Below are 26,967 nucleotides of genomic sequence, written 5' to 3' on the forward strand. Positions count from 1 at the left end.
TTTATCGTAAGTGTGATGTGTTTGTATTATGCTTTGCGACAGAATATGATATGAACATTTCCGGTATCCATCTCAAGAATATTTCTAAATGAAAGCTCTCGGAAGTTCATCCAGAAAAGTGTATCCTCACAGGATCCCAAATTCTTCCAAGTTTCATCAGTTTTCCAGGGTAAAAGAGTTTCTTTATTTTTTTATTTTCAAACATTTTTTTATTGTATTGGGCAGGAAGCGGTTGCTTATCTTAAGCCTTCTACTCAAAACATACAAAAAGAAACATAATGACATACTGCACATACATAGAAAATGGATAAAAGGAAAATAGCAATAGACAATACAAGATTTTCTTTCATCACAGTCAGTAAATGTGTAAACGGCATTCTACGTGGCGAAATCTCCACGGATTATCAGAAGAGTTTAACTAGAGATTTTCAGGAGAAAGGTTCTAAAGAAAGATTATCATATAGATTGGCGACAATACAAGAAAATCCGGGACAGAAGTTCATCAAGCTGCAAGAAAGTTTATCATACCAAATTTAACAAGTTTTATCAGTTTTGCACAGTGAATGATATTCTTATGACACGCTTGGGAAATGCGTTAACGGTAATCTACGTGGCGAAACGGATTATCAGGAGAAAGTTTCCAGCTAATGAAATTATCATATAAATTGGAGACAATAAAAGAAAATGCGATAGTTTCTGTTACTGTTTCCTCTGCGCATCCTCTTCGGCACCAGTCTTTAACAGTGTACCTCTAAACAACAACTGCCGAAAGTTAATCCATAAAAGTTATTATCACAATCCTCAATTTTCCAAGTTTCATCAGTTTTTCAAGGTGAACAATATCCTTTTATCACAATCAGTAAATGTGTTAACGGTAGTCTACGTTGCGAAATCTTCACGGATTATCAGGAAAAAGGTTGTAACTAGAGATTATCATACAGAATGGCGGCAATAGAAGAAAATGCAAGACTTTCTTTTTTCTTCACGTACGTTTGCCACAGCCTTACCAACTCATCATCTTCTTCTATGCATCCTCTATCCTAAACTGTGTATCATTAAACAACGGCTGCCGGAATTTCATCAGGAAAGTTTATCATCACATAATCCCGAATTTTATAAGTTTGTCAGTTTCGCACAATGAACAAAATTCTTATGACACGATCGGGAAAAGTGTTAACGACCATCTTTGTGACGAAACCTTAACGAATTATCATAAGAACTGTTCTAAGATAACGAAATTACCATATGGAGACAATAGAAGAAAATACGAGGCTTTCTTTTACTTCACAGCCTTAATAACTTATTATCTCCTTCTACGCATCCTCTATGCAACAGCTTTTAATATGCACCTTTAGTAAATAGTTTATCTCTAAACAACGGCTACCAAAAGCTCATCAAGAAAGTTATCATCACATAATCCCAATTTTACAAGTTTTATCAGTTTGGCACCGTGAATGATATTCTTATGACACGTTTGGGAGATGCGTTAACGGTGATCTACGTGCTAACGACATTAGCATATAGATTGGAGACAATAGAAGAAAATACGAGACTTTCTTTTACTTAACGTAAGTCACATTCCTAACGACTCATCATCTTCTTCTATGCATCCTAGATTCAACAGTTTTCGACACCTATCGTAAGCAGTGCATCGTTAAACAACGGCTGCCGGAAGTTCATCAAGGAAGTTTATCATCAAATTATCCCGGATTTGACAAGTTTGATCAGTTTCGTACGCTAAACAATATTATTATGACACGCTCGGGAAACATGTTTACGACTATCTATGTGGCAAAACATCAACGGATTATCAGAAGAACTGTTCTAAGATAACGAAATTATCATATGGAGACAATAGAAGAAAATACGAGGCTTTCTTTTACTTCACAGCCTTAATAACTTATCATCTTCTTCTACGCATCCTCTATGCACCAGCTTTTAATAGGCACCTATAGTCAACAGTATATATCTCTCAACAACGGCTATCAAAAGCTCATCAAGGAAGTTTATCATCACATAATCCCAATTTCACAAGTTTCATCAGTTTGGCACCGTGAATGATAATCTGATGACACGTTTGGGAGATGTGTTAACGGTGATCTACGTGCTAACGACATTAGCATATAGATTGGAGACAATAGAAGAAAATATGAGACTGTCGTTTACTTAACGTAACTTTACTTAACGTAACCCACATCCGTAACGAATTTATCTTCTATGCATCCTAGATTTGAATTTGGATTTAGATTTCATTGGAATTGCAACAGTGCAATACACGTGGACACAAGCAGCTATTGCTGATATCGTGAACCACACAGATGATATAGCCGTTTTTACACTTGGCTGGAGTGGGGAAAGTCGTGTAAAGTGCCTTTTTTCCCAAGGACACAAGATCGGTGGCGTAAGGGGATTCGAACCTGGGACCATTGGGTTCTGGGCCAAAAACCCTGCCGTTACGCCACAGTCGACCCCGACAGATTCAACAGTTTTCGACACCTATCGTAAGCAGTGTATCATTAAACAGCGGCTGCCGGAAGTTCATCAAGAAAGTTTATCATCACATAATCCCAAAATTACAAGTTTCGTCAGTTTTGCACGTTAAACAATTTTCTTATGGCACGCTCGGGATATTTTCGTCACCTATCGTTATCAATGTAACAGGTTCTAAGTTGAGATTATCATATTGACTGGAGACAATAGAAGAAAATGCGTGACTTTTTCTTCACGTACGCCGAGGCCTTATCAACTCATCAACATCTTCTTTTACGATTCTCTATGCTACACCACTTTTCGGCACCAATCTCAAATGATGGCTGTTTCTTCACGTCCGAATATCAAAGGGAAGGTTGTCCTCCTCTGTAACCTGCCATGTGGCTGTGTAGCCCAATCCTTCATCTGCATACCAAGCTTGAATAGTGTAGCTCTAACCAACGGCTGCTGGAAGCTCATCCAGATATTTTATCATCACAGAATCAATAAACGAAAATGTGATACTTTCATTTTTCTCTTATCTTCATCTGATCATCCTCTGTTCAAAACTTTTTGGCATCTATCTTGAACAATGTATTTCTAAACAACGGCTGCTGGAAGTTCGTCGAGGAAAGCTTATCATCACAAAATCTCATTATCTCCATGAAAAATGGAGATATTTTTTTGGGTGTGTCTGTGTGTCTGTCTGTTTGTTTGTTTGTTTCTGTTTCCGTACTACTGTAGTCAGCATTACTCAGGAACCTCTTCATGGATTACGATGATATTTAGTATGTGGGTAGGTGTTATGAAGCCGAAAGTCAAGGTCGATTTTGGGCCCCCTGGTATGTGACCTTGGTACTGCAGCAGAAATTCCATTTTTCTATCTCTTGACCTGGACGTGTTGTGGTCTTGATTTTTTGGTGGCAGATAGCTTGTGGTGTAATGAAGACGTGGTGTGGGTTTGGGCCCCCTAGCAGCTTGTTCTATTTTGGTTTCATAAGACTCGCACAGTTAACAATATTCTAATGGCACGCTCAGGAAATGTATCAGCGGTAATCTATGTGGTGAAATCTCCACTTAATCCGCAGAACGGTTCTAACTAGAGACATTATCATATAGATGGGCGTCAATAGAAGAAAATGTGAAACTTTCGTTTTACTTAACGTGGTTATGATTAAAGTCACAGCTGTAATACCACAGCGTTTTTGTTTGTGCATCCCCTGTGCCAAACTTTAGTTCTAGCTTTTTGAGTTATTCATTATGTGGCATAAATTTTTTGCTTTTTTTTTGTAAGAACGAACCTATGGGCACTGTGTGGTGTCGATTTGTTCCTTTCACACGGGCATCATGCCTTACGTAATGTGTTATTCATTTCTTTGCGTAAATAAATAAGTACAACAGATCTCAAGACACTCGATGCCATGAGCAGATTTGATTGCATTTCTAGATGTGACAACTTCTATAATACAAAAATAGGTAAACACAATGTACATGAAAGATCGGTCTGATAGTAGAAAAGATACCGAAAATCATGACTAGCCATTCCTGACTATAGCATTGATCAGAATGTAATCATATTAGCCTGCATTGCTTAGCTAGTAGAGATTCATTTTGCACTTCCATTTTGTAGTTTGAAGTTGACGGTACAAAAGTCGATGTTCTTTTTGTTGCATCGATAAAGCTTCATCTTCGTCATCGATTATGATAATAAATAGATACTGATGATATTTATATCAATGATGCTTATGATAATATAAGTCAGAGCAATCTGTCATCAGTCATTTAACAGATGCGTCCTTTCCTGCGTACTACATGAATTTGTGTTATTTTGAAAGTCACCTATTTTATGTAGGTCAGATCTGTTTATTCCTGAGCGTGCCAAGACAACCAGATAATTAAGGTATCACTCTTCCGTATATGCCACGTTATTTCTGGTTCAATAGCTTATTGGGTCGGGGTTTAGATGTTACACCGGAGGATTAGTTATGCATTCCTCTTCATTGCGTTCTTCACCTATTCCGGTCCGCATGACGCACATTTGAAATGCATGGGTGGTCGGTACACTGTCCGTATCAGAGAATGACATATTGTTGGCGCTCTATTTGGTTCATGCGTAAAGTCGAAAATATCAGCACATGTTAGCTCAAACGGATAATCCCACTGTCTTATGATGTAGGTTATGAACTCTTGAAAAACGGCCACGGCCGAAAAGTATGTAAACTTTCAAGGTAGAAAAAAAAAGTGGTAAATACTGTATGTTTGTTTCACATAACTGGTAAACCACCTTTGTGTGAAAAACATCAGTTCTATGCAGCAGGTACAGGATTGCATAAGACTGGACTGTAAGGTTTGATCTACTCAGACCGGGATGGACCCCTACTCTTATTGATATGTGCGGAGGAATCTTTAACGTTATTATGTGTGGCTCTCCTCCAACAAGGGACCTCCGGCTTTACGTCCCATTCGAGAGGGCACGCCCCTGACTAAACCTAGGTACACTTTTTCACCTGATTCGAATTAGGTATAAAGCACATTTTCCAGTTGAACAACATTGGGTCCTACTCGGGATTCGAACCCAACGCCTTTAGATTTCCACCACAAGACCACCTTGTCATGTCGATGCCATTTATTTTGGAACACCAGCATTAAGATCACCGATAGATCGGTGCGAGAAGAAAAGGGCTCCTATCTTCTTACAGCTCCGGGACCGTTCCTGAATGATGGATGACATGAAGGTGTTTAATTTACAACATGCGCAAATAATGGGGGTCGGACGTAGCCTCGGGAAATGACCGATCTGCACTAATTCTGTTGCAGCGGTGTCGATCTTTCCAACCGATCAGGTCTTTTATCTATTTAGTTATTGAAGCTTTCAGAACAAATATTGCCTGGATGACATACGACTACAGGAACCTCGGTAACATGATTTCACTAACACGATTCAACTGCTGTTGCCTGCACACATCCATTATCAGCATCGGTTTCTGATGTAGTAGCACTTACAAATCCACGCACAGTGCATATCAACATTAGAGTCACCTTTGCTCGTAAAATCTCCATCAGTGAAACAAATATGAGGGGCCGATGGCTTTAGATAGGGCTTAGATAGGCAAACGTACTGAATACAGAACACACATTAACTGTGAAGAAATGAGGACAGCTGAACAAGATGATGTATTGTGTATTGGAGGGATAGAACATAGTCACAGAAGAAATCCACATACCTCAGCATCTGTAGAGCTGTGTTGTCATTATCTATATCTTTGTGGTAATCTTGCACACATCTTAAGCCCCCCTCTCACTGGACCCGCAGCACGCTGGCGGTGTCGCTGTGTCCTAAACTGGATTTGTGTTACCCTTGACTTTCTAATGGGAACATCATTCAAAATGTACAAGTATGACCAAAAATACAACAAAACACACAAAGCTTAAAATGATTCGTTTTCTTGGTCGATGAAATTCGTTGAGTGCTTTGTCAATTTGATCGCCCGCATCGACGCCGCCAGCTTGCCGCGGGTCCAGTGAGAGAGGAGGGAGGGGGGCTTAAGTAGCAACGCCGCTAGCGTGCCGCGGGTCCAGTAAGAGGGGGGCTTAAGCAGCGACGCCGCTAGCGTGCCGCGGGTCCAGTAAGAGGGGGGCTTAAGTAGCGACGCCGCTAGCGTGCCGCGGGTCCAGTAAGAGGGGACTTAGGTAGCAACGCCGCTAGCGTGCCGCGGGTCCAGTGAGAGGGGGGCTTACGTAGCAACGCCGCCAGCGTGCCGCGGGTCCAATAAGAGGGGGCTTAAGTAGCGACGCCGCTAGCGTGCCGCAGGTCCAGTAAGAGGGGGGCTTAAGTAGGCAAGCGACGGCGCCAGCGTGCCGCGGGCCCGGTGAGAGGGGGGGCTTAAGTTGCTATTTGTATAGCAATCAGCAGTGTCGCAGCGTGGGATGTAAAATTGCGTCACTGTGAGGCTTCCTACACCTGATGATGTTAACCCGGTAACCCGCGCTTCTCCGGACAAGCGTCAGAGTTGTTCCAGTGGGACCGCGGCTGATATTAGTTTTACGTGAGGAAGTTAACACTGCAGTTCAAGATAGCGCTGCCTGCGTGAATGCTTTAAAGTTTGTTTATCAAGTAGACGTTAAACTGTTGAGATCATCAACACGTGTAATCTTGCACACATCTATGGGCGTTTCCGTTTCTGTAGCAAAAGGGCGAGACATCATCTCCCAACTGTTGTATCTGTATCTGTTTATCTATAGACTTTCGGCGCAACACACCAGCTTGTAGTCCAGAACCTGGGACATCACAGGCCGTATAGTCCGTGTACGTGCTCTGTGTGCACACGCATGGGATTTCCTCAGTACTGTTTTAAGTGCCACGGCACGAAGAGAGGGATTTACCAAATGTGACTAATGCCGGGTAATGGTTGCTTTTTTGTAAACATTACCACACTTACCCGGCATTTGCCATCATAGGTAAATCCTACTTTATGTCACCTAACTCTACATCAATCATAATAACCAGCGTCTAACTGCCCGTGTATCTTTTGTATCTTTATATTGCATTTTATTGAGATCATAAACATACCTACAATGACAAAATTGTGACGAACTCAAGTTTACAGAACTTATTCTGACGCCACCACTTAACATGAACACAAATGCGAAGGCGTAAATGACGTCAACACTTGGTCAAATGTTGTCGGAAGTCTAGAACGCCCCCCGTCCCGGTAATGTACCAGCTCAGATGAACTTGTTAATGCTCAATAGAAAGTGTTTACAGAACGTATTCTGACGCCAATGTTTAACGTGAACACAAATGCGAATGGGTCGTGTGGCGCAACGGCAGAGCGTTCGGCTCAGAACCAAGAGGTCCCGAGTTCGAATCCTGTCGTATCACCGATCTTGTGCCCTTGGGAAAGGCACTGTACACAACTTTCCTCACTCCGCCCAGGTGTAAATGGGTACCTGACTTCGGTTGGAGAAGGTCATATTGAGGTCACTTGGTGGCGCCGAATGGCAGCCGCCCAGACCCTTGCGACAAATCCACAAAATGCAAGTGTGGATAAGATATGTATATGTCTGTGTTGTGTATTATGTGACACATGTAAACCCTTCATTTTTCAACGCTAGAAAGGCTGCCATTGCGGGTAATTTCTGACCAATAAAACCATTATTATCATTATTATCATTATTATCATTATTGAATGACGCCAACACTTGGTCAAAAGTTGTCGAAAGTCTATATCGCCCCCCGTCCCGCTAATGTACCAACTCAGATGACCTTCTTCATGCTAGAACTAAACTGTTCTGCCCCTGTTCCCTGCAGTGTTGCCGAGGAGAGGCAGACCGGCGGCAACACCATCGACAGCCTCCTGCAGAGCCGCGGGTACGACCGCTTCCTCAGACCCAACTTTGGCGGTAAGCAATGTTTATCCTCCATATGATTTATTCTTGGATATACAAAAGAATAATCATATGCACCGGTATTGTCATTTGGGCATAAAAGGACTTCTAAAAAGTAGTAAAGCAGGCATCCTCAATTGAGGTGAAGCATGATGCTTTTCAGCCAGTGGTCGTTCAATGCGGCTTCGCCACGGCTCGCGTTTTTGGGCAGGCACGCCGGGTCACCCCTACTCTTCTTGATAAATCTGTTGGGTTCTTTTACGTGCAGAGGCTTGACGCTTGAGGCTTACGCCCGAAGCTCCCTCATACACGGGGCCGCGGGTTTACGTCACCATCCGAAATGACGAATGCAATCCCTTACAACATGTACGAGCTCGAGTCGACCCTTAGGATCGACGCGGGCCCTAGGATCCACGGTATTTGATCCAGATGCCGAAGTAGAGGCGTTACCGCCTGTGCCACGACGACTTGTACATGTCTAAAACTCGAACTCAAACACGAAACGCTGCTAATCAAAGTACCAACAGGAAGTAAGGAGGACACTCTACATTTTTATATTCATAAGGGATTACTAGGTAAAGGACAAGGAGGCAAAGGACAAGGAACTTTGGAACAGGGGGTTCAGGAACATCGAAGAGGGCTGAGTTGGTGGTCAAGGGTAGTCTAGTAAAACTGCAGTGCATTTTCCACCAAGAACAGTACTAATTATATACAGAAATGTGTGTGGTGAAATATGTGACCTGTATTTTAATGCTGCGTTTGTTTCGCAGTATTTATATATACGCAGCCACTGCTGTTAAGATTTACTTGTTTTCATTCAACGGATGAGACGCTTAACAGGCACTCATTACCTTCACGCTGTTTGCTCTTTCTGGCAACCCTTATTTATTTATCCGATAAACAATCAAGACTATAGTTGAGGGGCCGGCGGTTGTTTAACATCTGAGACTATTATGTTGAAAATTACTAATATTTATCACTGTATCTATAAACGAAGGGCGATTTTTGAAATGTTAGACTGCATTACTTCATAGATAAACAATAACTCCATTTCCCTGCTGAATACCGCCGCATTCCGTTAATATATTCTTCCCCTTGCACAACGATGTCGAAAATTACGACAGAGGAATACGTACGACTCCCACGAAATACAGATAACGAAAACCCAAAGTGCTCTCCAGCGATTTGTGCAAGGAATTAAGGGGCACTTTCACTGACTCCAGCAAGTTTTATTAGAGTCGTGCTTCTTAAGGGTCATCTCGGGAGAAGACGGCGGACTGATGTTTTGATGTCTTGAGTAGCCACCGCCATTCTTCTTGGCTGACGAGACACCCGGGACTCCGGCGTAGCTCAATAAGGCGCCACATGAGTGCACTTCCTCGCGCTGCGTGGTAACTCTCTCTCTCTCTCTCTCTCTCTCTCTCTCTCTCTCTCTCTCTCTCTCTCTCTCTCTCTCTCTCTCTCTCTCTCTCTCTCTCTCTCTCTCTCTCTCTCTCTCTCTCTCTCTCTCTCTCTCTCTCTCTCTCTCTCTCTCTCTCTCTCTCTCTCTCTCTCTCTCTCTCTCTCTCTCTCTCTCTCTCTCTCTCTCTCTCTCTCTCTCTCTCTCTCTCTCTCTCTCTCTCTCTCTCTCTCTCTCTCTCTCTCTCTCTCTCTCTCTCTCTCTCTCTCTCTCTCTCTCTCTCTCTCTCTCTCTCTCTCTCTCTCTCTCTCTCTCTCTCTTCATCGCCATTCAGCTGGCTCCGATGCGGCCATCCATAGCCTGCCACTCTCGTCTGTCCATCACATGCTTCTTTTCTTTCCCCGGATGCAACAGAGCTGCACTAAACCTAACGGTAGCTATACGAGCCTCGCTGTTGTTTACCAAACCTCCAAAGGGGTCATTATGAGACCGTAGGTTGCTGATGCAAGTCTTATACTGGTCATTAAGGGATTCCCTGTGACTACACCGCAAGTCTTATAGCCATAAGACAAGCATTACATTTTACTGTGAGCGAAGAAGAAAGGCATCTAAAATAACTGACACAAAGCTGTTGTGAGATTCATAAACCTCCCTACGAGCATTAATATGTGCCGATAACGGTTTCTGCAGGTTAGGGATTTAGAGTAGGAAGAGAAGGAAAAGTTTTCTCAACCGACGTTTCAAGGTTTCGGTAGCTGCTCTTCTTCTTTCATCAGTGCCCGTTAGAAAATTAAAACTTTTGTTCTGCAAATGAATTTTCCCCTCCAATTAAACCTACATGTAGGTGGTGACTACCGCGGGGCTGTGACATTTGATAAGAGAAATGCCGTTGTTCGTTAATAACTGTCGACGCGATCAGGCTGGGATGTACAACTGCGTCACTGTAAGGTTTTCTACACCAGACTGATGTTAACCCACGTACCCCTCGCTTCGCTGAACACGCGTCAACGTAGTTCCTGCGGGACCGTGTTTTATATTAGTTTAACTTGAGAAAACACGACAGGACAAGATAGCGCCACCCTGCGCGATTCCTTCTGTTTATTCAGTAGACGTTAAACTGTTAAGGTCACCAACACGAGCCCCCAATCTTTTTGTCTATTAGTGGAACGGATGGGATAGAAAGCGTCGGCGCCAGTAACTGCGGGTGAGTAGTAAACATGACAATGTGGTGCATCATGTGTGCTGACTCCAGTCTGTTAAGCAGCCCCCTGGGGCTTGCACGGCAGACTGCAGGTTCCCACGGACGTGTTCGTTGGAAAGCCTGATTTACAATCAAATCTACCTTGGAGAAATTGAGATACCAACAACAGTCTGCAATGCCAAAAGTCTGCAATGCCAAAAATCTTCAATGCCAAAATAGTATTTGTATATTTATACCATTTTGGCATGGCAGACTATATATATGTATATATATATATCCACTTGAAAAGAGGCTGTTGCATTACGTACCGTGGCTGTTGCATTACGTACCGTGCGGCAAATCTGTAGATACTAATCGCAAAAGACTCAGTGTAAAACTTGATAACGAAGTCGGAACGACGAAAACGCAGATCTTAAGTCATATCTTTCATGAATGACAGCTAATTTGTAAAAAGAACAAAAACTTCTCAGTACCTTTTGTTTCGCCAGCTTTGACGACTCTTTTTGAAACCCCGTAACAAACCATGAAGACATGTCGGAAATCCCTCGGGAAGAACATCAATTAAGCCGTAATCTCCCCTCGACACTGTGCTAATGAGCGCGTTGCCCGTTTATTGCCCTTTCCTCGTGTGTGCCTGCGATATCAGCACTGATGCTACGGTTTAATGCTCTCTAGGTGATACGGAAAGTTTTGCTTTTGTCCCGTTTCAATACCGTTGCCCGGCCGGGCAGCTTGTGGGAACGAAAACTATGATATAAGAGTCAACAAAAGACACAAAACGTTAAAAAAAAGACTCCTAGCAAAATATTGTGTATTTTCTTGATAGGATTTTAATTTTTTCGTTTATGCAAATAGCCCGGCCGGGCCCCGGATTGGAAATGAGACCGAGGCAGTAGTGGGTCCCGCGGCACATTTCATTTATTTATTCAGATTTACCACATTTGTGGAAGGATTGACATAACAGGTGACTATTACCTTTTCAAGATGTCAACCCAGACCAGACTGTAAGAATTGGAACATCGCACACCGGGGCATGCCCCTACTCTTTTTCGAAGGGTGTGGTGGGTTCTTTAACGTGCGCGGGGTGTGGCTCTCCCCAAACACGGGACCTCCATTTAACGTCCTATCCGAGGGACGTCCCTAACCGAAGCTAGGTACTCATTTACATCTGAGTAGAGTGAGGAAATTTGTGTTAAGTGCCTTTCCCAAGGGCACAACGTCGGGGTGCATGTCCAGACATGTCTGGGGGCAAGCCGGGATCGAACTCGGGTTCCCTTATTTGACGGCCGAATGTTCTAGTCGTTACGTCACACGACGCCACATTTGACGAGCAATGGTGGGCAATAAGAATCTCGGATATGATTTTGTTTAAAGGAGTCTAAATTCGGTTATAAATTGATGCTTTTTTGTTTTTATACTAGGTTTCTGTTACTTACATTGTGTCCAATATGTATCATTCATGAATGTGCAGGGCACCGCTGTCACGCAGTGCAAAGTCACTGAGTTGAGCTTCCGTGGCTAAAGTATCAATAAATTTAATGACTAATTATTAAGTAAACTGCTGTTAATTACGTTTCCTAACAACATGTCAGCTGATTGGCTACTCAGGTCACATGATATCATGGAATCATTCTTCTGAGAAGAAATCTGAAGTCCTGTTTTTGTTTGTTTCCCCGTTTGTCTAACTGTTTGCTTCACGAGGAAACTATTGCTAGCTATAACCGATTCTGTCACAAGGCGCACAAGGTTATGATTGCTCTGATATTTTTTTTTCAACTTGTAATGTAAGAATAAGAAGCAAGTTCAAGAAGCGATTTTTTAAAAATCAATTTGTAAGAGCCTGATGTTGCCATCGATTTCCGAAGAAAGGCGGCTGAATTGTTACTGTGGCAGCATTTCTTCACCCTAGGTCAGAAATATCAATGCTCGAGACAAGTATTGACTTCACTGACCCATTAAGAGAAGCATGGGTTACGAAGGCTGCTCGGGAAATTCCCTACCCCATTTAGGCCGGCATGTTTTTGGTCCATTCACACCGGGGCATGCCCCTGCTCTTTTTCGAAAGATGTGGTGGGTTCTTTTACGTGCTCAAGGTCTGACTCCCCTCAAACACGGCACCTCCATTTAACGTCCTATCCGAGGGACGTCCCTTACCCTAGAAGAGCTAGGTACTCATTTACACCTGAGTGAAGTGAGGAAAGTCGTGTTAAGTGCCTTTCCCAAGGGCATAACGTCGGGGCGCAAGTTCAGACATGTCTCTGGGCATAACCCGGGATTAGATCCAGGGTCCCATTGTTTGACAGCCGCGCGCTCTACACTTGCGCCACACGACGCCACTTGAGATTAAGCTCGGGTTAAGGAGATTAGCAAACGTCTGCAGCTAGACAAAAACAACTATCGAAAATAAGTTCATCAGGTTGGTAGAGCATAGGATATTTGGAGTTTCTTTTTACACAACCAGGAATCTCACTTGCTGACATTTCGGTGTCTGTCAGACACCTTCTTCAGAGCTTCTGACTGGAGTCACTGCTTCTCACCGCTTTAAGTCGTGGGATAAAATTTGGGATAAAAACAACTTTGTCCCCAAACTCTACTTCTCTATTCGGTGTTCCGAAAGTGTGGCTCATCAAATACGTCCACAGTGTTCTATGTGTTATCTCTAATATTTTAGAAGTAATCGGTGTAACAAGATTCGCAAACTTGTGGAATAAGTCAGAGAGCGTGGCGACAGCCCGCAGATCGCTCCCGGCGGGATGAGTAATTGTTTGTCGCCAATCTAAACCTTTCCATCAATGAACGCACAGATGTAGCAGTAGATAACGCAGGGGGACTTAACGTCGGCTATTGGGGGATTAGCGGTGGAAAGGTCTGTTAGCAGTGATAGGAACTCAATCGATGGACCTCCGCTCATCATTTGTCATGAGACGTAGGCTTTTGCATGGAGAAACTTGTTCTGTGTTTGTCAAACTTTGAAACACATGGTTTACTTTTGCAAATGATACCTTTTTCAAATAATTTTGACTTAATCCAACTGAAGTTTTGTGACTAGGGATTTTGCATGGGAAAACTTGTTCTAGTTGTATTTGCCATGGTATGTCAGTGCCTCTAAGCAAACTTTGAAACACATGGCTTACCTGAGAAACTATATTTTTTTCAAATAATTTAGACTTAATCCAACTGAAGTTTTGTACTTCAGTTGACATGAAGTTTGACATCTGTGACTTATTTTCCAGGAGAACCCGTGCACGTGAACCTGAGTCTCACCGTGGCAAGCATCGACCTCATCTCAGAAGTAAACATGGTGAGTGACCTTAATGAAGTAAAATCTTTTGATCTTAAAACATGCGCATGGGCAATGTTCCTCGTTATTCCAGAACTGTTGACAGCAGTGACACAGAGACATGTTTGGCGCCAAACCTCATCTTCAATGCCTACAGCCACATTCGCCAGCGATTAGGGCAGGGGGCTAGGTAGAGACGTTGATCTCCAGGTAAGTAGACAATGGCCAAAAAAGCCCGTCAGCAAAGGGACTGAGCTCGAGCCTATACTAATAGACTTGCCTTACCATTAGGAGTAGCTGCCCACCGAGTAGGTTGATACACAGTGTTTCCATAAAGCCCCCCTCTCACTGGACCCGCGACACGTTGGCGACCTAGCTGCGTCCTAGATTAAATGTGAGTTGGCCTTGACTTGACAATGGGATTGCTATGCAAAACGTATGACTAAAAAGACAACAAATCACACAAAGCGTAAAAAAAGATTCGTATTTCATCGATGAAATTCGTTTAGTGCGGTGTCAAATCGCTCGCCAACCCGTCGCGGGTCCAGTGAGAGGGGGGCTTTAGGAAACACACTTAACGCAGCTCATCTACTGCGCAATGCTTGTACTGAACGAAGGAACTGGGCAGCAGCTGAGCAAAGACTACTTCATCAGCTTCTCAAAGTGTAATTAAACCTAATGGCCTGAAGCAGTGCTTTCCTCTGATCTTGAAGAGACCACTCTTAGCTTCACATGCTAGATAAAGGTCCCAATGTTTGTGAATGCCACGCTCACTGATTGTTTATACTTGTTTGCTTTTCCCCCATGCTTTGATGTCTTTGACTCACAAGTAGATCACGTACTTCAGATTTAAGGCAGGAAATTGAGGCAAATCAGTCAATATTCCAACAAACCATGTGCCAGTATTCACACAGCTCGTCTCGACGCATACTGCAGCGGTGATTTATACTGATATGTGAAGGAAGTTAGATAAGTAACATTTGTGTCGTCAAGGTCAAAATGCAACTGCCAAAAGAAACATTCTTTTAGGTGATACGGCACTCTGTTGGCAGTCTGCCACTTTGAGTCATGACGAGGGCGACAGAAACCGATCTTGTTTCATCCCTCTGGATTCATCACTGCAGCAGTACAATTCTTCACGTCTGTGTGAGAGTTGATCCCAACAAAAAACGACGGGTTTGTGATCTAATTTTAGATCAGCACAAATGCAAACTCGTAAGACTGGCATTATTTCTCTCTCTGATTGACGGACATGAATAAGGTCGTTCCTCTGTTGCATCGCTACAACCATAGATCATTCTAATTGCCCGATTCTGAACAAAGTAGACACATTTACAACCGGCTGAGGCGGTTTGGAAGAGCTAACAAGTCTCCAGCGGAGAGCTGAATTGTTAGGAGCTTCCTTTAGATTGTTCCTGTGGCGTGGATCAGGCTCAAATGACTGCAAAGAGATTGAAATAAGCGATCTGCAAACACGACGACGGCAGCCTTGCAGATATATGATCACAGCTTCCTGTCAATCTTTTCAAAGAATGTGTATGATACAATGATATATTCCCCTCCCTATCTTACAACTCAGAAACATTCTCTCTTAAACGCAAACAGTTCGAATTTTCAACCATTGCCGTTGCCCCTATAGTTTTACTGACCCAGTAGTTTTCATGATCACAAGCCAGGAGGGGCTTTTTTTTTATTGCGTTTGCAAATATTTGATGAGGTCCGAGCAGCAGAGTCTCGGCCGGTTGCCACCGTGCTTCACTTTCACCTCGTCCCATTCTCGTCTGCCCTTTGAATGTTGATCAGGCTCAAATGGCTGCAAAGAGTTTGGAATAAGCGATCCGCATACACGACGACGGCAACTTGCAGAAATATGATACGCAGCTTTCTGTTTACTCTGTTCGAAGTATGGGTATAAAACAAGAATATCTTACAACTCAGAAACATTCTCTCTGAAACGCAGACATTTCGGAGTTCCAACCTTTGCCGTCGCCCCTGTAGTTTTACTGAACCAGTAGTTTTCCAGGAGGGCCGTTATGAGAGCAAATAACTGATGAGGTCCGAGCAGCAGAGTCTCGGCTGGCTGCCACCCGTTACCTTCACCCATTCTCATCTGCCCTTTGTGCTGCAAAACCAGTGCAGTGGCCTAGTTGGTAGAGTGTCCGCATTGTACACGGTAGGTCGCGAGTTCGAACCCCGGCCGGGTCATACCAAAGTCTCTAAAGATGGTACATACTGCTTTCTCTGCTTAGCACTCAGCATTTGGGAAAGATTATGGCAGTTAAACACACGCATCACTACCGGTGGAACAGCCCCCTCTGTAATTACTTGCACAAATCTGTGTGGCCCAAGGGCTATAGAAATGAAGATGGGTGCCACCCCTACAGGGCACATCCATATACCAGTCATTGCTCCAGGTGTGGCTATCGAAGCTTACTGACTGAGCACAACCTTGACATATCAGAAAACACACTATCAGCAGACAAACTTTACCGACTACCAACACACAAGATATCGAAACAGCGGAGTCATATATGCATATCATACTGAAGCTGTAATAGATCGTTTATCGCAAATGCATCGGTATGAAAAATCATCACGCGTCATTTGGCAAGTTGCTGGCGATTGATGAAAGTGCAATTTTCTCTTATCGCATTTTCAGGAACATAGGGCAATGGATTCCAATCACTCATTCATTTATGACCACCGATCCAATACATGATATTTCATTCCGTTACGATTGCGGAAGAACTAGATAAAGGACAAAAGTTTAAGATAGGGAGAAGAATATCTTCTTGTTTTAATTTTCTTTACTCGTGTCTTAGACAGAGTAAAATGGAAGATGTGTATCATATACCTGCGAGATTGCCATAGTCGTGTATGCAGATGGCTTATTCCAAACTTTTTGTGTCCTTCCGAGCCTGATCTTCGCCACGAGAACAATCTAAAGGAAGCTCCAAACAATTCAGCTCTCCGCTGGAGACCTGTTAGCTCTTCCAAACCGCCTCAGCCGATTGTAAATGTGCCTACTTTGTTCAGAATTGGGCAATTAAAGTGATCTATGGTTGTATCAATGCAACATACGGGCGACTTTATTCCTGTCCTTCAATCAGAGGGAGAAAGAATGCCAGTTTTAGTAGTTCGCATTTGTGCTGATCTAAAATAAGATCATAAACCCGCCATTCCCTGTTCGGATCAACTCTCACATAAACGTGAAGAACTACGCTGCCTCAGCGATGAATCAAGATCAGTTTCAGCCGTCTAAGAAAAATCTTGTCATGATTCAAAGCGCCACACCACTCTAGAAGTGCGGTGTCATTTGAAATGAAGTTTCCTTTAGCAGTTACGTTTTGACCTTGACAGTGCCTCTTATTTTAGGACGACTTTGAAGGTTTCAGCCTTAACTAGTGCAGCTACAGTCCTTCTTCATAGAACATTGGATCTCGTTGTGAATCATTAAGAGTCATTCCAATCAGGAGGTTTTAAGGACCCAGTCTGACAAGAAGCTCGTCCTGTCATATTGGGATTGGTACTTAAGGAAAAGAAAAGGAAAGGGATCTCGAACCAGTTTAGCTCAAATGAACTCAATGAACAGATGAGCTACTCTTCCACTGGTCGTGACAGAGGAGACAGACGCTATGTACAGTATTTACAGGTTCGTTGTACCGGGGAAATTCCCCTAGCTCTTTTTGACAAGCACAATGAACAGTGGACGACAGCTTAACGTCCCGTCCTAAAGCCGGCGTCACAATTCATACGAGCATCGGCCGATTTTATAGATCGCCGGAAGCTCGCCGAATTTCAAATTCGCCCGAGTGTCGACCGTATTTTTCGCTGAAAACCTGCCCCGTCACAAATTGAACGGAGCTCGGGCGACGTCCGTCGAACAGTAATAATCATAAATCCCACATAAGACGGTACCATGTCTTGGACACGGACGAAGTCAGAATCAACTGACCTGGTAACAAGCTCAAATTTGGACCAACTTTACTTTCTGGGTTGTGGCAAATCTGTCGGGCATGAGTGAAGTGGGTGGGCACACTGAAAATAATAACCTAAACAGGAATTTTGTCATAAACCAATCCGAATACTAGCGCAGGAGCCACAAAGTCAATAGATCAGTCGTTTAACCCCGATCCAAACATTTTCAGCAAACGGAAATCGACCGAAGCTCGGGCGAACGCCGTCCGAGCTTCGGCCGACCGTTGATAAGCCTATCGACGCCCTGCCGACGCCTGGGCGTGCTTCGGCAGACAAACATAGATCTAAAATGACTCAGTAGACTTTCAACTAGTCATTTTGTGGAGGAAAAACTCAGGAAGTCAAGTCAAGCCTCAAAAGTCAAGCCCCAGTTCATTAATATATATAAATTGAAGCATCGAAACCAATACCCAAAAAAGAAACAAGAAGTATTGTCTTCGGTGTCCACATTTTATTTATAATAAAATTGTTTCAATGAAAATTTAACTTTGCAGTTGAATTGTCTTTCATTAGAAAAGTTTGGCAGCATTCTTTGACAAGTTGATATTAGTATCAGTTAATATTAAAGTATTATCTATCATCTTATGTTATAAACCAAGCTGTCGTTACCTTTTATCTATAAACAAGAAGGAGTTCGGCCGGAGCCCGTCCAAGCTCCCATCGACACCAGTACGACGCTCGCCCGAAGCACGCCTTACTTTTCATGAGTCGGCCGGAACACTGACGACGGTCGTCCGAATATTGTACAAAGCCCGTGCGAGGCTCGCACGAGGCCGAAGAGCTCGGGCGACCTCCGACCGACCAAAAATCGGGTCTAAAATCCTCGGATGCCCGCCCGAACATTGACCGAGCGCTGGGCGTTGCTCGGGCGAGCTACGGGCAAACTGTTGGCGAGCTGTGCGAGTTCAAAAATCGTCGCCGAGGCCTCGCTGAATTTAAGCGCAGCTTCCAGCGCCCCGCGAACGTCGGCCGAGCTCCGAAAATTCGCCCGAAGCCCGTAGAATCGACAGGACGTCGGTCGTACTTCGCCCGAAAATCGCCATTTGGAGCTCACCGACAAGTCGGCCGAGCTAAATTCGTGATTTTTGACGGGGGCTTAAGGACTGCGATTTTTAACGGTAGCATGCATGTCGGGTGAGTGACACAGCCGGGATCGAACCCGGGGCTTTTAGTTCCAGAAGCAAGATCGTTAACCACTGGACTACGCACGCTACATAAAGTGGAGTTTGATTCTTTATTGTGTGCGACGCTGCTCATGTAAAGCGAGAAAACCCATCTTTGCTCAATCAGCAAACGTTTCTGGATCATTATAGAAGGCTGACCGCCAGCAATTTAGCTACTCATCGCGGTGGCATTTAAAGCGGCAGCAAACGTTTGTATCGTATTAATCGTCGTCATTATATCAATAATTAGGTAATTCTTTACTTACCCTGGTGTATCTGGAATGTCAGGTGTGGCATCAGTAATCGTTCATAGTTGTTGGGAAGAAAGACAAAAACAATAAACACCTTAGATTTACCGTTACAAAACCTACGATAAAAGAACATTCAGTGTCAAATTCAATGGTGCAGGTGGGCGTAGTCAGATTGTGCTTTTTAGCAACTGTACACTTAGATAGGTATTGTCGTAGGTGCTCGTAAATCAAAACATCCATCGTGTTTTCTTCGTGAGCTGTTGTAGGTGACGAACACCGCAGTACGGTGATGTATCGCCAATTTACCTCTCCATTTGGCAACTAGGCCGAGCCCGGGGATGCTTAGATTGGCAAATATGTTGATTGTTTCAGTCAGCCCTGAAGTTTGATGTCACGCTGATGTTTGAATGTCAAAGCCCGATTTACGCGTCACTGATTGCCGCAGAGTTCCGTATGTTACCAATGATTTTCTGGTTTCGGTCTGTTTGGGTATCTATGATTGTCATAGAGATACCGAGGGAGATGCGTTCAACTGATGGTGTTTATGATACCGTTACCGTGTATGAAAACAAATGGTTCAGGGATGGATATCGATCTATCAAAGGTGAATATTACTCATTTTGATTTGTTAATTTTTGATCCTGACAACATACGTCAACTGATTCGCCCCTATTATCTATGTATTTCTTTGCTAAAAGTTTACAATAGTGATGATTATTGTAATATATAGATTCTGACTTCTTTTACCTTTTCCATAGTACTCTGGACTTAAAGAAACAGCGTATGGAAATAACGTTCAGCCAATTTCGCAAACGATATTGCTGTGGTTCACGCCGGGCATTAATCATCATCCAACATAAAAGCCAGCGATGCCAGAACCTTAATAGTGACAAAACGGATGCTATAAGATCACGGTCGTTCCAAATGCTAATATACTTGAAGATATCCCGTGTGCTCCATCAACTTGATCTCATGGGACTTGTAACAAGTGACACTGGATTTGCTTTCGGTGTATCACTTTTATGTTAAAACGTAAGCTGATGTCTTTGTATAATCTATGATTGTACAGTTGCGTTGATGAAGGTTAGATATCCAGGTAGTAAGATACGCCAAAAAAAAGTACTCAAGCAACTGGATAAAATTTCGAAACAGTCAGACGTTTCAGACAGCATTCGCTATCTTTCGTCAGTGACTAAAGAAGGATCTGGTAGAACTAGGGTTTAAAGTCATTGACAAAAGATAGCGGGTGCTGTCTGAAACGTCTTGCTGTTTCGAAATTTCATCCAGTTGCTTGAGTAACTATTTTTGATTATAGAGTTGTTGTTTTTTCAGTTCATTATGGTCTCTTGTGTGTTACGCGGTTCTACGTCACTTTCACACTTACAAAACTGTAACATACTCGATATAGTTCACACTTACATCCGATGTATTGGCAGATTCACTTAATGATAGATACCAACTTGTATTTTCTATACCTATTTTCCTTTTATCAATTTATTATTTATGTATGTTATTGAGTCTTTCTTTTGTATGTTTTGAGTAGAGAGCTTTAGATAAGCATTTGTTTTCTGCCTGATAACCTTTAAACATATGCGAATAAAATAAAATAAAATAATCAATTATTTTTTAAAGGCGACATGTCCTCGTGACTGAACCCTGATGCGAATGCTGTAAGACAACAGCAATGCTGCTACAAATTCCAATCTGATAATATGTTCTTTTTGCAAATTCGTGACACTTTGCTGGTATGTCAAGGATACTTATTTTCAATTTGAGCGTGTCTTCGAAAGTCCGCTTTAATATCTATTTCCGTTACTGCCCGGAGCAATTTCGTTCCCATCTATTTCCAAGTAAGCTCTACTAAGTGCATCTATTCCACCCCGATCCACTTACAATTGGCCCCAGATACTCATACACATCTGGTATTGGCGTTGACCTGCTCTTGAGATGAAAGGACAGAATTACCGCAAGACCACATCGACATCACAGCGGCAATTTTCTTTGCTGCGGATCGAGTGGTGCACTCTCTAGAAATGCATACAGATGTAAGGCTGAGATTGGAAATGGTAAAAAGGAGGATTCCTCTGTCTTTTAAGAGAGGTTTGATCTTCTGCCATTTAAGAATAAGATATGTGGCTCTTTGATCCGTTCAGGATATGGTCCGAGCTGAAAAATAAAGTGAATTAGATGCCAGACGTGACGAACTGTGCCTACAGTTTGCTCGGTCTCTCATAGGTAGTGACCGATACCGCGCATGGCTACCATCACGAAGGGGGGATGTCCACAACAGAACACTCAGAAACAGTACCGATCTATCACAGTTTAAGTGTCGTACACAGCGCATGGCAAACAGTACACTGCCATATTGCGTTCGTCTGTTAAACGACTGCTGCTAAATGTCTGCATATATTAGTGTTTTAGATAGACTTAACATAGACGATAATCTTATTGAAACACTTTTATTTAATGTGTAATGCCTTTTAAGTGCTGAGAACATGCAAAAGATGGACATTTGTACAAAGGCTGCAATTCAGCACTTGTGCTGCCAATGTTTTTTTTTTTAATATGAAATAATGAACCATTTCTCTCGAATGAATATAAATGAGATGAACACATCGTTCCTGTTCCATACTGCATATTTCCCGACACAGAGATGTCGTATAACTGTGGAGCTATATTGGCTACAAAATCGCCTTGTCCAGTAGATGACTTTTATTCTATTACGTGCACTAGATAGAGAGCAATACCAGCTGCAGGTCTGATTCAATAGATATGGTAAGATATAAAGGTCTCTGTGGCACACAGATGGTTGAGGATTTCAAATGGTCTGCAGATTTTTCTTTAAAAAAAAAAACACTGACGAAAATTGCCAGACCACATCAATTATTTAAAGCCGCTTCGCTCCAAACTTTGTTCCGCAATGCTAACGCGGACACAGGTTGTTAACGTTGAGGGCTTAAAATGATTTGCAGACTTTTCTTTAGAAAAACAAAATGGAGATTGCCAGACCCCACCCTTCGCTCCAAACTTAAATTTTGTTTGGCAATGCTAGTAACGCGAACGGTCGTCGGCCAGGGCCCTATGCCCTACACGTTTATATCATTATTGACCGGCGCACGCACTTGATTGGAAATTGTGCGGTTTCATCAGCGAACTACGACCCAATATTGCCGACAATTGGTCACTATTAAATGGCCGTTAACTTAATGTAGTCCTTTTGGAATCAAATGAAATCCTGTCCTGATAGGAGCCATGGGACCGTGTCGATGGGAAATAACTTTTGTCTCGACAGCATATTGTGGGTTACTGTGGTTCACATTTTCCTTGTAAACTGTAAAGTTTGCCCAGCATATACGGACGGTTATCTACGAGAGGCTAACCAGGCAGCCCGCCAATGGATACAGGATTGCAGACATGATGAAATCTACGTGGTCAAAAGAATGAAGAAAACTAAACACACAGAGTATATGGCATACCGGCAAATAGATTCCTCGCATTTGTTCTGTTAAAACTCTGACTTTGCAATTGATTTGACATCTACACGCTGTTTTCCAAAATACTATTTTTGCAATCTACAGTATGTATTTTTCTTTTCATTTTGCAGCTGCTTTCTATGACTATAGAAGAAAGCAATATGGCCAAAAACTTTTTTTAAGCGGAAGAAAATTGATGCGCGCGGGGACGTCATCCATTTTAATCAGATCAACAAGGCCCAAAGGGTAGAGAGAGACGAGCCTGGGGACAGCTGTTTTTCTTCATGTCTATCGTATCCCTCCAACGACCTTGAGGTCAAGGGCATAGGTAGGTAACTGGCATGAGTCAGGACTGAAACCTAAAATAAGAGCTAGATTTATCATAATCATATCAGGCTGGTCGTGCGGGCAGTTCCTCAAGCAAAGGTGCGTGGAAATAATGGCCTTATAGTAATATGACCTTTCGTATTGATTGCTCTGTCACTTGCCTCAAGGTCCAGATGAGTAGAAATGCTTCGTACACACAGGTTTAGAGCTCTGCGATTAGTTTTACCCAGGCTTGAATCCAACGTTGATAGAATCAGACCAAGCTAAATCCGTTTTCTGCACGACACCGCCCGACTTTGACCTGAACTCTTCACCTCGTGGCGTCACAGGGCATCTGATCGATCAGGGGCGGTTAACTGTAATCCCCACAGAACGGATCAATGCGCGCTATAGACCAGTGACCCACTTTCTACTGTCCCAAGTATCAATGGATGCCGTCATATATTGGCGTCAAGAATCATGGCAGGAAACTTCGTACTCGTCACAGTCGAATGGTGGTGCATCCACGTGCAATTGGTTACATAGGGGAAAGCAAAACAGAAACAAAGCTTTACCCTTGACCCTTGTCCTGCGGCTCCCAACAAATGTCGGGAAGCAGATGCAGTCTCCCAGTGCGGCTCCTAACATTTGTCGGGAAGGCTCTATTTTCAGAAAACTTGTTACTTCGGGGTCTACCCGGTTTAGCCGGCATGACATCACTAGAGGTCAGGGGTCAATGTACTGTTATGCAATGAGTGCATAAATTATGCTAATGAGAAGTAACTATGTTGGAGTAAAATAAAAACAGTACCTATCTTTCAAAAGGGTCTAAAATGCCCAGCACAGGGAGAATGCGGCAGGACAAGGGTGATACATTAGGTATAAAATGTATCCCCTAAATGTTCTGCTATCATTACACATTTCAATATCAATACATATGTGAAGCACACCTGAGACCTTCTTGACCAGATGATGATGATATATGTGAATAAACAACGATCGAAGTCTCGTTGATCCTTTTTATAACTCAATTGTGTTTTTACAAAATCAATCCAAATCGACGGAAAGTTAAATCACCGTTAAACTATCGACTCTTATCAGATGTAGACCAGGTATCTATCCGGCTTGACTGCGCTCACTGAACAGAATATTGCCGACAACCCTATACCCCAGCTCCATTAGCCCCCCTCTCACTGGATCCGCGACACGTTGGCGACCTCGCTGCGCGTCCTAAATTGGATGTCTGTTACCATTGACTCTATAATGGGAATATCATGCAAAACGCACAAGTATTACTAAAGATATAATAAAACGCATGAAGATTAGTTTTTACCGATGAAATTCGTTGAGCGCGCTGTCAAATCGCTCGGTCGCAGCGATCGAGGTCGCTAACGCGTCGCGGGTCCAGTGGAATAGGGGCTTTACGGTGCTGGGTATAGGGTTGTCGGCAATATTCTGTTCAATGAGCCCAGTCAAGCCGGATAGATACCGGGGCGACATTTGATAAGAGTCGATAGTTTAACGGTGATTTAACTTTCCTTCGATCATTCTTATTCACAAATATCATCATCATCTGGTCGTGAAGGTATCAGGTGTGCTTCAGATATATCATCATCATCATCATCATCGGTCCTCCTCTTACGAGGTGTAGCAAATGAAGTTTGCTCTCCAGAACTTCTTGTCGTTCATTGCAGAGAGGAGTTCTTGTCCTTCCAAATTAGTTTCGGTTTCTATGAGTTTCTTGATAGTTGTGATTGGTCGACCAATCCTTCTGTTTGTGTCCGGGTTCCAAAGCAGAAGCTTTCCCGCTGGTTCACTACTGCGTACCACGTGACCCGCGAGACTCAGCCGGCGACGTTTCACCACTGTGGTGACATTTTGCAATGATCCATATACTAGTAACTGCTTGTTTGTAGCGTTCTTCCACCATGGTATATTCATTATAAAAAAACATTCGTTGTGCGTGCTGTCAAATCGCTCGGTCGCAGCGAGTTCGCCAGCGTACCGTGGGTCCTGTGACATATGGGCCATAGAGAGCGGGTAACTGCCAATTGATCGGAGACGGACTCGGGTCTGATGAACTGCTTCATCACCCCTGACCTACTCGGCGCCCCATGTTACCACTCTATATTGCACACTCCGCACTTATTGCCCTGCTTTATATTGAATGGAGTTAATTGTGGAAGGATTAAGAAAACTCCTCCAATCAAAAGTCGCGTTATGTTGCCTCGTGTAGGCCAGTCATACATCATGGACACAGGGGTTAATCAGGGGACAGGTTGTTGAGGCATTATCACATATATTTAGATGCAAGTATTCTGCTGCAGTAGTCGAAATATCCTGCAGCCGCAATCATTCTTTCTTCAGTCCTTTTCACTTGGTCCGATTCATCGCAAGCTTCCATAGCTCCCGTAGGTTTCATTTGATGCAACGAACCCCAGAACGCAAAAAAATAGGGAATTGTATAAAAGATTGCTTTGTCATTAGAAAAAAGCAAACACCGAAACTAATGATATATGCTAGCTCTTATTGTATCAGTAATTAGGAAGTTTTACTCTTTATCTCTATTTTGTACTATGCATATGTTTAATAGCTGTTGCCATACAGTGTACCGTGTACAATTGTCGTGCAATAAAGTTTTGTTTTTTTATCTACCTTGTTAGCATTACCTCCCTGTAGAAATGAAGTACTACAGAAACGGCAAGGAAACATGCTGCTTTTTGTGCTACTAGGTTCTACAAGAAGCCAACACACACGGTGGTCTTGCAGTTCGGGCTGTCGACTTAGAATCTAAAGTTGTTGTATCCGAATCTCTGGCAGGCTCCAATGTTGCGACCTTGCGAAAAGCACTTTTCCCAGGTGAATATGAGTACCTAGCTTCGATTAAGGTGCTTTAGCAGCTATGCAAACAAACAAACAAAAAAACAAACAAACAAACAAACAAGGAAACAAATGAAGTAAGTACTTTTCATACATGTCGCAATAGTTGACAACTAAGCCACCATTACATCCAAACAAGGAAGAGGATTACAAACAGCCATGACTGAAAACGTTCAATTTTTTTTTAGTACCACTTCTATCAGCTGCCTACAACTTTTCCATCATCACACAAGCCATGTACCTGACACGGAGTACGGTTTGGGTACGTCACCGTCACCCCGGCAGCGATAAGGCTGATTAAAGAATGCACAGAGATTAGAACGGCGTCATTAATTTCCTCTTTACAGGCAGGTTTTATATGATAGCGATTGATGGCCTAATTAGATTAGCGCACACTGCCACGTTCTGCTTACCAGACGCGGCATCATTCGTGCATGGGTGGCATAGTTCACTGACAGGAAGGATTACGGGAACATAGGAATGCAATCAACACAGGCATCAACACGCGGTATCTGGGGTAATGTCGACGTGCTTTTTATAACCCAAAGGGTCAAATAGGGGGCAGCACCTCGTCATGGAGTGGAATTTAAAACGTTCCTATTTACAAAGGTATCGTTAGTTCTAGGCTTTTGGGGGTGTTTTCGTTTTAAGTGAGGAAGAAATCATATTATGTTTTGTGATCATGTTTTATGAGTTTCAGTCATTATGCACCACATCGCAGTTATTCAAGCAACTGCATATGATTTTCCAACATCATATCCAGTTGCTTGAGTAACTATACTCTGTGTATCTTATCACTTAGATGTCTAATCTTGATAGACGTTGAGTCATTACTGTTTTGACTTATTTTGAGTTGCCTGTATGCCTTATTACTTCTTTGTATTATATAATCACAAATGTAAATCATTTATTCATTGTTCTCATTTAAGTTCATGTTATTATTCTTTAGGATTATAATTTGTTATGATTTTGTTCACTTCAAGTTCTCTACCTTCCCTCGGAAATCATTCAAATGGAGGGACTAATCTTGATTTTCATACTTTACTTTACTTTACTTTACTTTACTTTACTTTACTTTACTTTACTTTACTTTACTTTACTTTACTTTACTTTACTTTACTTTACTTTTCTTTACTTTACTATACTTTACTTTACTTTACTTTACTTTATTTTACTCGT

At 42.8% G+C, this 26,967-nt stretch overlaps 1 protein-coding gene across 1 annotated transcript in view; it reads left to right on the forward strand.

Moving 5' to 3' along the window:
- LOC136429658 (gamma-aminobutyric acid receptor subunit beta-3-like) overlaps positions 1–26,967 on the forward strand; it is a 61,028-nt gene that overhangs the window by 23,485 nt on the left and 10,576 nt on the right. Inside the window, exons 2-3 of the mRNA XM_066419584.1 lie at positions 7,781–7,872; positions 13,691–13,758. Coding sequence (XP_066275681.1) covers positions 7,781–7,872; positions 13,691–13,758 — 160 coding nt within the window. The remainder of the gene's footprint in view (positions 1–7,780; positions 7,873–13,690; positions 13,759–26,967) is intronic.

The sequence above is a fragment of the Branchiostoma lanceolatum genome, chromosome 3 (assembly GCF_035083965.1).
Source record: "Branchiostoma lanceolatum isolate klBraLanc5 chromosome 3, klBraLanc5.hap2, whole genome shotgun sequence".
Taxonomy (NCBI): domain Eukaryota; kingdom Metazoa; phylum Chordata; class Leptocardii; order Amphioxiformes; family Branchiostomatidae; genus Branchiostoma; species Branchiostoma lanceolatum.